This window comes from Coenobita brevimanus, chromosome 47 (assembly GCF_032717465.1).
Source record: "Coenobita brevimanus isolate Jiangsu-jjx chromosome 47, ASM3271746v2, whole genome shotgun sequence".
Classification (NCBI taxonomy): Eukaryota; Metazoa; Arthropoda; class Malacostraca; order Decapoda; family Coenobitidae; genus Coenobita; species Coenobita brevimanus.
In genome coordinates this window covers 11,364,605-11,377,148 of record NC_137000.1, presented here as the reverse complement: position 1 = coordinate 11,377,148, position 12,544 = coordinate 11,364,605, and the positions used below count along the sequence as shown (strand labels likewise).

Sequence of the window (12,544 nt, the reverse complement as noted above, 5' to 3'; positions counted from 1 at the left end):
ACATTATTATTACATGACCATTGACCTCATTACATAACTAATTTCACTGAAAGCAAAGGACTCTATTTCATTTACAATGAACCATACTTCTTTGAATACTAAATAAATTAAAAATTTCAACAGAGTTCTTTGCATTTATTTGATAATTTTTGCTTTTCAAATAATTATTTTATCTAGTGATGCCTTGCATTTCAAGTAATAGTTATATTTGAGTTCTTCCAGTTTTATCGGGATATGCTGGCGCCAGAATGGTCAGGTGACAGTGTTGGGTCACACCTGCCACTACAACCAGGTCAAGTCGCATGACACTGTCCAGGAAGTAGACATTTACCGCGGCGTTATTGCTTGCCCCGGCTGGACCTCAATCACTGGCCAGGGTAGGTGTGCTTTATGTAGGCCACTTTCACTTGGCGAGTTTCATCTTATTTCTTGTTGGACAAAGTCATTATAATACAGCATGTATAGGTCTACAGCCCTTTCACTGCAATTCTTTGTGACTAGCATCATAATTATATTGATATTAATCATCTGTTACAACTCAACATCCATAATAGTAGTTTTAGTTCGTCAAAATGGAGATAGTATAGTAGTTATGGTGAATAGTGGTGAATGTTATAGTTAATGGGGGTGCAATGAATGGTGGTCAATAAGACCGTGCATGTGGTATCGAGTATCGTGTCTAGTCGATTTTTCAGGTTATTTTGTGTGTGTGTGTGTGTGTGTGTGTGTGTGTGTGTGTGTGTGTGTGTGTGTGTGTGTGTGTGTGTGTGTGTGTGTGTGTGTGTGTGTGTGTGTGTGTGTGTGTGTGTGTGTGTGCGTGCGTGCGTGCGTGCGTGCGTGCGTGCGTGCGTGCGTGCGTGCGTGCGTGCGTGCGTGGGTATGTGCGCTCGCGCTTCATTTCTATGACATTTTCCATTTTGAGAATTACATTGGTGAATAATTTTTTCTTTCATAGTGGTAATATCTGACGTGCTAATCACCATCAATGTAACTTCTCGTCTAACATCTCCATTTTGGATGCATAAACAATTTCAATACCTGGCCAAATATACTCTGTAAAGTAAACCAATGCGTCTCTGAAGGTGCTGTAAACTGAGTAGTGGTGGAATGGACACCATGATTTCATTTTTTTTAACAAGACATACTATATTATCCACAAGAGATACCACTATTTGGAACTGTATATTCCATTTATCTTAGGTAATTTGTTTATTTTGCACACAAAAAATGTGCTTTGTTAGATAAACCGTTTGAAAACTTAACTGAACTAATGTTAACATTGCGCAACTATTATCCAATTACAAATATCAGTTCAGCTGGGGAAAAAAATATCTAAATTCTGTAACTATTTCTCTGTTGTACGAGACAATATAGCTACATATAGAAGAGAGGTGAAAAGATTAATAAGATAGCGTAAGAAGAGAGTGGAGGAGGAATTTGGAAGGAATCCGAGTGCAAAGTGGAGGGAACGTATGATAATGTTCTAGGTGGAGGTAAAGAGAGTTAGACAGGGTTGATAAAGAAGTTAGTAAGGGAGTGGAAAACAAAAATGGTAGATTGCTAAAAGAAAGGAGAAAAAGTGAGCAGATGGAGAGAACACTTCATGGAACTGTTAAATACAAAGAATGAATGTAATGCGAATATAAGTGGCTGAAGAATGGCTGGGAGATGGAGGGAGATGAGAAAGGAAGAAGAGATCAGTAGGATGGATGCAGTGGAAGCAACGAAGAAAGTCAAAATGGGGAAAGCCGCAGGAACTGATGTAGTGTGTGGTGAAATGCTGAAGCACAGGGGATAGATAGTAGCAGAATGGATATGGAAAATGTGCAGATTGGCCTGAGGCAGAGACCCGGAGATTTGGAAGCCTGGTATTATTATTCCCCTGTACAAACGAAAAGAGGAAAAAGAAGTGCGTGGTAATCATAACGGCATTTGACTTCTTGGTGGAACAGGAAATGTATTTGGTAGGATACTTATTGACAGAGTTTGGGAAATAACACACAAATTAGATGGAGAAGAACAGGGAGGTTTTAGGAGGGGAAGAGGTTGTGTAGATCAGATATTCATCCTACGGTCTTTAGTGGAAAAGTTTCTAGACAGGGGAAAGAAGTTGCAAGCTGCCTTCATGGAAATGGATAAAGCATATGACAGAGTGGATAGACAAAGAATGTGGAAAATATTATGAATAAGAGTGTATATAGTAAATCTGATGCTGCTGGATGTCGTGAAGGAAGCCGGTGGCTCAATCGGTTGAGAGGTGGCCTGCGGGCTTACCGGACCCAGGTTCAAATCCCTGCTGGTGCAGGGAACAGTGTAAGGATTTGAATTTCATACAAAGCAGACTTTACCGATCTACCAGAAGACCCGCCAACATGTCGTAAAAATACCCCCGCTAATACCAATACACCAGTCCTGTATGAGACAGCCCTAGCATGTATTCAATATGGACGGTGGGTGTTAGCGCCGAAGTGGTGACATGTAGAGGTGTATGGTGTGTAGGGGGACTACTGGGCCTCGTGAGCAGGCTGTGAACCCTATGCCCAGAGTCGAGCACATAAAAAAATAAAATGTATGAGGGCGCTAAGATTGCAGTGCGTGAATGGTGGGTTGCAACAGGAATGTGTTATGTCTCCATGGTTGTTTAATCTATAAATTGACGGAGTTATAAAAGAGATATCAGGTAGGGGAGTGGATGCTGAGGGGGCCCTAATGAGAGAGGGCAACGTTTGGAAACTTTCTGTTTTGTTGTTTGTTGATGATACTACACTGATAAGTGAAGACGAAGGGGAACTGCAAGGTGAATGAGTCTGAATGTGTGTAAGAAACGGAATCTAAAGGTGAATCTAGGAACGAGTAAAGTTGTGTTCTTCGAGAGAAATGAAGTCACTGAATCCACAGTGAGGTTGGATGGTGAGGACGTGGACTATGTGAGTGAATTTAAGTACTTGTGTAATGTGATGGGTAAGGATGGAAGTTTAGGGGATGAGTCCTTGAAAGGGTACAACAGGGACGAAACATTGCTGGTTCTTTGAAATTTGTGATAAGAAGTAGAGAAATGAACACGGAAGTAAAAAAGTCTCTGCAGGATAGTACTGTCATACCAACTCCAACGTACTGAAGGACGTTGGAAGTACACAAGTATAGAGTGAGAGCAATGGAAATGAGTTATTTGGCAGGAGCATGTACAGTTATATGGAGAGACACACTGGCATATGAGGAAGTGACAGAGCGTTGTGGTTTGGATGTGGGTGTGACAGAATAAAATATATTGAGGTGGTTTGGTCATGTGGTGAGGACGAAGAGCGAGAGAATAACGAGAAGAATATACATAAACGAGGTGCAGGAGGAAGAGGGAGGGGGAGACCGAGGATGATATCGAGGGATAGATGATAGGGACAGAGATGATCGGAGGGCAGCGAAATGGCAGGGAACAGGGAGACATGGAGACGGTTTGTTTGAGGCCACCCCTTAAGGGATTAAGGCATCTGGCTATAGGTAGATTGATAGACAGATAGATAGACGAGACATTTCAATATTGCACCAGCCAAATCCCTGTCAGTACTGGGAAACTAATTTCGTATTCTCCATGGCAGCCATAACCGCTGAGGAATCCAAGGTAAGGGACAACACCATCGCCGATTTTGCGCAGAAGGCCCTGAAAGCCGGCATCATCACGGAAGATCAAGGAAAAAAAATAACAGGCCAATAAATTACTTTTCTTATCCCAGGCAGCCAACCATGTCATTCATCTCTACTCACCCCTCCCATAGCAGAATTATCATTTGAAGACATCAATAATGAGTTTTGTATAACGTTCTAAAGAAGATTAACTGGCTTGTACCCCTCCCCCCCATTGTTCGGTTGGAAATTATTATTAAATTATCCTCTCTCAAGTTATTCTTAAGTCACTTCAACATTCAGCTACATCACCTTCAACAAAGACAAGGTTCCTGTCATATAAAGATGGGGAGGGATACTTTAATGGCTGGCTTTTTGAATGTGTCAGAAGTTTTGATACTGTGAGGATTCATTTAGGCATTACATCTTTCTTCAGATGAAGGTGCTTCGTAGCAAGAACATGTTGAGTGTGCTTTGACTGAAACTGGCAAATAAAGTATTGGCTTAATATAATGTTTTCCTTGACTACCATTATAACTGAAGCAATCATATGAACATTATCGAGCTGGTATCCAGGAACTGCCAATATATGCGCATTTAGGTTACAATCAGGCAACACTGCTCAGTCAAGATATTTTCTAGTAGTCAAGGGGTTACAAGGGCTTCAACGAGGATAATACACGAGCCACTACTGTGGCTGGCAGCATCCAAACTACTATGCTGATCAGTGTTGTGCAGTGGCATTAACCGCAACTTTTTTGGAGGGAAGGAGGGGGACAGGAACTGACCACAATACAGCTTAAGGACTCTTGGTTTACTGACAATATAAACATTCTTGTTCTGTCCCTCCTTCCCAGTAACCTCACCTCACACACAAACGCATGACCGGAAACAGCTGAGAGAGAGAGAGAGAGAGAGAGAGAGAGAGAGAGAGAGAGAGAGAGAGAGAGACAGACAGACAGACAGACAGACAGACAGAGAGGATGCTTAAAGTATGGTAAAGAAGTAGACAACGCATAAAATGAAGTATAGAGGAAGCTGGATGTGGATGAGAAAATTGAAGGAAAGAGAGAAAACCAGTGGTGAGGGAAGAATTAAGTAGAACTTAAGGAAGACAGAAAAGGAAAAAGGAATGGAACATATTTTAACACAGGAACTTCTGATGCAGCCGTAAAAAAAAAAAAAATACATAAATAAAAAAACAGTCAATGGAAAAACGCCTAAGAGGGTGGAATAAACAGGATGAATTGATAACTGCCTTAAGGAGTAAAAAATAACAATACATAAAGGACGAAAGCTGTGAAAGATGAATGAAAGATGAATGAATAGTATAGCAAGTTTGGATCAGGTCCAGATAAGATATTTGAAGAACTGTAAAATGAGGTAATAAAATTTGTGAAAGAGAAAAAAGTGGGAACGTCCTCGCACACACACACACACACACACACACACACACACACACACACACACACACACACACACACACACACACACACTGGAAAACGAGATCTAGACAGATGTTTGCACACTGTGTGGAAAGGAAATGGAAACAGTGAAACGGACAGAAAAATATATATGGTGATTTGACCAACAGATGAAGAGACTGGGAAGAGTAAGCCAGAGGAAACAAAATACGTCTAAGAAAGCGGAGATGCTTGGAAAGAGGGGTGTGGAAATGTGAAAGGGAAGAAGCTGACATAAGTCATTAAGAACATGAGGAAAAGTCTTGAATAATGTTTGGAAACAAAGAGGAAGACAGGGAAAGAGATAAGCAAGAAAACGACAAATATATCAGAAAATTTACATTTATCGCAAATAAAAACGAATGTGAATATGTAGAGAAAACAGAAATAAAATGAAAAAAAGTGAACACTGTAAACAGAGATTAAGGAGGGATAAGGGGGGTATATACGTCCGCTAGAGGAAGAGAAACATCAGAACAAGACCAAGAATATATCTGATATACTATCTACTTCCCGCAGTACTGTAAGGGGAGAGAGAATTATTTATGGAAGGGGAAGCTGCCGGTAGGGGTTATACCGTGACTAAAATCTGGTGCATGTGAAAGTCCAACAGTACAAAATTTTGCTTTTGTAAGTAACAAAAAATTGCCGTGCATAACGGTGTTGCTGCTGCTGGAAGCCACGTCCCTTGCGGTGGGGGAGTCTAAACCTGCCTAAAGCCTAGTCCGAGTGTACAGGCAGATCTATCACTGTTCGCAGTTTAGATTCCCTAGATAAGAAAAAAAAATCAATATATATAGGTGTTGCACAGGACCTCCAGGAGTCCCATACTGCCTAATAACTGGCGCAGGTGCTGGTTTGTCACTGTGCAAAATAGATGCATTGCTAAGAAAAACCAATGGCACAGCTTTAAGGAGACCCTATCCACCCCGTGGAGGGTGGGCCAGTCTTATCCAGCCTAATACAATACCTGGTCCAGGAGGTCTACCACTGTCCACAATTTCGTGTTTTAGTAAAAAGCTATGACTGTTTATTCTGGTACTGGGAAAAATCCTGGGGTATTCCACGCTGCCTAACATCTGGCATTGGAGGACGACAGATATTGCATTATGAAAAACACTAACATTCTGAACCACAATCCTTCAATTATATTTTGTCTTCGCTTCTACCAGACCATTTTATGCAGCTTAGTAAAAACTTCTCGAACTGGTGTGGCTGCATATAACCTTATCCCCTTCGCTATTACTGATATTTCCAAAGCCGAATAAACAGTTTGCAGAGAACAAAGATTAAACTAAAAGACACAATTAGGGCGAAAAGATTTATAATTTGATCGCAAGCCTGCTGTAAAGACTGCTGATCACACTGCCTTCATTCAGCTCAATACACACAGTAAAAAACATTAATTTCTTCTTCATTCAGACACTCTGATGTGTACACTTCTTGTACTTATGAATGCGGGAATTATGAAAGGTACAAAAAGTTATTCTGGTATCAAATAAGAAGTCACCAATGACTGGACCATCGTATTTGACGATTATATTAATTTTGGGTTGTCACACTCCAGTCCTGCGTCAATAATGTTTCATTAATGCAACTTTATGAGCAATTATATGGTTAGTCAGTGGCAGTAATGAGTGTGACATCATTAGTTCTTCCATTTGATTTTTTAAGCTTTTCTTATATTTCACTTCTGATCCTAAAGCTATACTTGCTGTATGTTATTACAATTAAATATAAAACATCGACGTGAAAAGAAAAGAAAAGTGACGCTTTAGCTACATTTACCACTCCAACAAAAGAAATAAAAACCTTTTCCATAAACAATAAAATCTGAGTATTACTAGCGTGATAAGGTTAGTTTGGCAACTTAGTGCTCGCTATTGAAGGCGGCAACGTAGCCTACACTTACATACAGTGAACCTGCCAGAGGACGACGCCAGAACACATCAAGGAACCAGAGAATTCAGAACGTCCTCTTTCTCCAGCATTGCTGCCAGAGGCCTGAGTGAAGATGGGGAAACAGATCTGTTTGGTAGCTGTGGTACTGCTGGTGGCAACCATCGTTCCACAAAGCGAAGGTTTCTGTCTCGGGTAAGGACTGATGAAATAAACCCCTTCTGTCTGAGAATGCTTATCTTTTTTTGCCATCTCCAAACGAATTTCATCATTAAAAAAGAAGCTTTTGATGTGATGGGGTTAGATATTGCCATCAATGACCCGATCAAGGACAAGGGGCTCTCGTATATTCTATAACATCATCCAGTTGCAGCAAGATTACAAACAAATCAGACTGAAGGTATTGATTCACGGGTTGCAATGATTTACGTAAGGTAAATAAAGTCGTCTCCAGTTAACTGGAATAAAATACAATCTTTACTTTACAGAATATATATATATATATATATATATATATATATATATTTACACAATATATATATATAATATATATATATCAATATATATATATATATATATATATATATATATATATATATATATATATATATATATATATACCTGAGTGAAGATGGGGAAATAGAGCTGTTTGGTAGCTGTGGTACTGCTGGTGGCAACCATCGTTCCACAAAGCGAAGGTTTCTGTCTCGGGTAAGGATGATGATATATATATATATATATATGATATATATATATATCTTTTTGCCATCTCCAAACGAATTTCATCATTATAAAAAGAAGCTTTTGATGTGATGGGGTTAGATATTGCCATCAATGACCCGATCCAGGACACGGGGTTCTCGTATCTTCTATAACATCATCCCGTTGCAGCAAGATGACACACAAATCAGACTGAAGGTAGTGATTCACGGGTTGCCATGATGTCCGTAAGGTAAATAAAGTCGTCTCCAGTTAACTGGAATAAAATACAATCTTAACTCTACTTTACCAGAATGAATGTATATATATATATATATATATATATATATATATATATATATATATATATATATATACCGGTATCACTTCAGCAGTGTAAAACTATCTAAATTCTGCAACTACTTCTCTGTTGTGCGAGGAATTTCAGTATTTCACCAGCCTAATCACTGTTATTACTGTGTAAGTAATGTCATATTCTCTTTATCTGGAATGGCAGCCATCACCACTGACGAATCCAAGGTGAAGGACAAGACCATTGCCGATTTTGTGCAGAAGGCCCTGAAAGCTGGCATCATCACGGAGGATCAAGCTAAGGAAATAACAGGCCAATAAATATCTTTACCTATCCCAGCCGGCCAACAGTCATTCATCTCTACTAACCCCTCCCACCTCAGAATTATTATTTGAAGACATCAATAATGAGTTCTGTGTATCATAGAGAAAAAGATTAATTGGCTTCTACCCCCCATTATTCAGGTGGAATATATTATTATTAAACTACGCTTTCTCATGTTATTCTTAAGTCACTTCAATATTCAGCTACATCACCTTCAACAAAGACAAGGTTCCTGTCATATGTAGATGGGAGGAATTTTTTTAATGGCTGGCTCGTAGTTGAATTTGTGAGTTGCTTTAATGTTTCAGGATTCTTTTAGACATTACATCATTATTCAGATGAAGCTGATTGGTAGCAGGAACAGGTTGTGTGTGCTTTGAATGAAATTAGCAAATAAAGTATTGGCTCAATCAAATGCTTTCCTAAAATACCATTAAACATGAAGCAATCAGATTAGCATTATTATTTTGCAGGCTGTTAGAAAATGCTAATATACGCGTATTTAGGTCACCATCAGACAACTTTGTTCACTCAAGAGATTTTCTAGCAGTCAAGAGATTGCAATGGCTTTAACGAGGATAATATATGAGCCACTAATATGACTGGCACCATCCAAACTACTACGTTCATGTGTTGTGCAGTGGCATAAACAGCGACTTCTTTTTTTTTTGGGGGGGAGAGGGGGCGGAAAGAGACCACAATTTTTTTTTTGGGGGGGGGAGGGGGAGGAGGGGCAGAAACAGACCACATTGCACCTTAAGGACTCTCCGTTAACTGACAATATAAAATGTCTTGCTCTGTCCCTCCCTTACCAGTTACTTCACCTCACACACAAACGTATGCCGGGAAAAAGTTGAGAGAGAGAGAGAGAGAGAGAGAGAGAGAGACTATCTCAATACAGATACACGGATATATAGATAAATGGTGGATAAGAAGAAAGTTCATAAAAGTAGAAGAGGAGAAATGATTAATAGAGGAAGAAGTTAAAAATGGTCTTGCAAAAGAAATGAAGGGTTCAAAATACGAAAGGGTGAGAAGGAGGAAGGAAAGAATAATGAAGAGATACTGAAGGAAAGAGGAAAAAACTAGTGGTGAAGGAAGAAGAATAAAAACCTGAAGGAAAAGATTAGGAGAAAAACGGAAGGAGACCAAATCACAGGGAAACTTGTGATAGTGATATAAATAAATGAAACCAAAAGTTCTTGAAAACGTGAGAGAGAAGACAAACACACAGTATGAATCGATAACTGCTTTAATAAAAAATGAAACGCCGAAAACTTGGGCCATGAGCTGGGGGTTCCACTGTGCCTAAAACCTGCTTCTGGTGATGATTTCTCACAGTGCAATAAATCGCATTCCGTGGAAAAATCTATGTCGTCACCCCCAAACGTTCCCCTTTCCTCCGTGAATGGCAGGACAGTCCCATTCTGATTAATAACCTGCCCAGGTGGTGGTCTACCACTGCAAAATATCGCGTGCATACGTAAAAGGCTAATACCGTGCACACTGTTGGTTCCCAGGATCTCCAAAAGTGTTCTAATGGCTTAAGGCGCTCCAAGCGGATGTGACCTTTAAGAATTAACATCCGGGTGGGAAGATAGGGCTTCTTACTTTCATAATGTCACTCAGGATAGAGCGACTGAACGCTCTCACCTTCAATGTCAAGACTATGTATCCTAGCCCCGAGTCCCAATGATTCTATTAGAACAAGAAAGAGGTAGATGATGGATTGGTGTATATTTGACAGAGCAATATATACCGGTACGCACTTAAGGAAGTTATTCCAATTCACATTCTTTTAAACAGCCCAATCTACGATTATCAATATTGCTTCACTCTAACGTCTCGAACTTTGTAAATCAGTTAAATGATGCCCTTTCTACTACCAGATCAGTTTCTTCAGCTGAGGAGAATATTTTCAACCAAGTGGAGTTCAATATAGTCTTAATTCACCGTTCGCTTTAACAGATCCTTGTAAAGTTGAAAAAAATCATCAGGACAGAGCAAAGAATAAAATAAGAAACAACCGGGCTGAATAGATTACTCTCCTCATATACTAATTTTTGTGATTTTTTAATACATTACCTTCATTCAGCTCAATACACATAATCAAACTCTAATTCATTCTTGAATGAGTAAATTCGATGGTATACTGCTTTTACATATGAGTGTAAGAATTATGAAGGAATTAAAAGTTACTGTGGCATCAATTAAAAAGTCAACAATGATTGACTCGCTGTACTGGATGATTTTATTTGCTCCTGGTGAACCACTCTAGGACTGCATCAATGGCGCTTCATTAATACCACTCTTCTTGAATGATTTGTACTTGGTCATGATATCACTGGTGCCTTTCCTTATATTTATCATGGTTTTCTTTTATTCTACTCCTTCAAGAACTAAACTATCTTAAGGAATGGTAGAAAAGTGATGAATTATCTACAGCTCTTTACAAAATAATAAATTTATAAACTTAAGCAAAGTTAAGTTTGCTATTAAATGAATGGAAAAAAACAGCATGACAACTATGAGTCACTAATGAAGGCAGCGACGAATTGAACTAGAGTGAGCCAGACCGAGAACGACAAGAGAACACCTAGAAGCGCCAGGGAGTCAGGATCACCCTCTCTACATCGCAGTTGCCCAAGACCTGAGTAAGAAGATGGGGAAGCAGGTGCTGTGTGTGGTGGCGGTGGTAATGCTGGTTGCAACCCTCACCCCCCAGTGCCAGGCCACATGGGGGTGGACTCACAGACACAGACCAGGACAACCGTAAGGAAAACAGAGTCGAGCCCTGCAATTTCTCTCTCTCTCTCTCTCTCTCTCTCTCTATCAGACAATATATCGACTGGCTGCATTTCCAGCTACTATTTTTTATTTCAAATAGTCATGAAATTTCACTACTTAGCTACTGAAATCGTTACAAGTTCAGTAAATCTCATTACGTTTCAGTATATTTGATAACAATTCAACCAATAACGACACATGCCATCTGCTTAACTTACAGTCCAGCTTTATTATATATATATTACTAAACTGTGTATTAACGTCATAACATTATAACTGTACAAAAAATAAAGCCTCGAATTTCCATAACCTTGCATTTTCTGGTTCTAGCTGATTACATTACATTCCCTCAGAACTCCCTGCATTTGGATTAGTTGCTTCATTTGTACAGAGACACAAGTATCTTCCCACGCTTGATGAATACATTGCCGAAAAAATCGAAACATCTGAAACACGCACTAGTAGAGACAAGATTTTCATTTCTTTTCGCCAGTTGTATATTTTCTTCTGACGGAATTGGGAAGAAGGCTAATTTATTTTTAAACAGTACATTTACTGTGATTTCATTTATTTTTCAGAGGATTTCCTTATATACATGAGTTCTTTCTTTTTCCTCAGAGGGCATTCCCGTTTCCGCCAGAGTGGGCAGGTGTTGGTGCTGGGTCACATCTGCCACTACAATCAGGTCAAGTTCTATGACACTACCCAGGACCTAGATACTTACCGCGGCATCATTGTTTGCCCCGGCTGGACCTCCATCATTGGCCAGGGTAGGTGTGGTAGAATTCGTCCGACTAAACTTGATGGAATTTTGTCTTTTTACAGCTGACCCGTATCTCCGTAGATGGCTTCTTTGTGACTAGCATCTCATTCTGATGTTATTTATTTATTTTTTTTTTTTGACATCTCAGTATTCAAGATGGCGAGATGGCAATTTTCTGCAAAGAATATTGTAGCTGCCGTGGTTGGTGGTGAATGAATAAATAATCAAAACAAATATCTATATTATCTAACAAACGAAATTATTGTCACACTGCATAACTAACGCCCTGTTCTTTCTTGCACGGCAGCCGTAACCACTGACGAAACCAAGGTGAAGGACGACACCATTTCTGATTTTGCACAGAAGGCCCTGAAAGCTGGCGTCATCACGGAGGATCAGGCAAAGGAAATAACAGGCCAATAGATTCCTACAACCATCCTAGCCAGCCAACCCTCTCACAGGTCTCTACTCACGCTACTCACCTCATTAATATTTAAAGGCAGAAAGATATAAATTTAGAGACGTAATTATAATAAAGGGGTTAACTGGCTTCTACCTTGCACTGTTCAGTTAAATGTTCTTATTACATTTTTCTTTCTCCTACCGTCTTAATAAGTCACTTTAACATTTAACTACATCAGCAAGAACACGGATTGCGGTCCTTGTTATGTGAAGAGA

At 39.5% G+C, this 12,544-nt stretch overlaps 1 protein-coding gene across 1 annotated transcript; it reads left to right on the top strand.

Annotated features, from left to right (window-relative positions):
- The first annotated feature begins 10,978 nt into the window (after nucleotides 1-10,978).
- LOC145399032 (uncharacterized) lies at nucleotides 10,979-12,289 on the top strand. The gene is made up of 3 exons (XM_080271761.1): nucleotides 10,979-11,088; nucleotides 11,722-11,873; nucleotides 12,174-12,289. Exons 1-3 carry the CDS (start codon nucleotides 10,979-10,981, stop codon nucleotides 12,287-12,289), a joined length of 378 nt encoding a protein of 125 aa, XP_080127887.1.
- The last annotated feature ends 255 nt before the right edge of the window (nucleotides 12,290-12,544 follow it).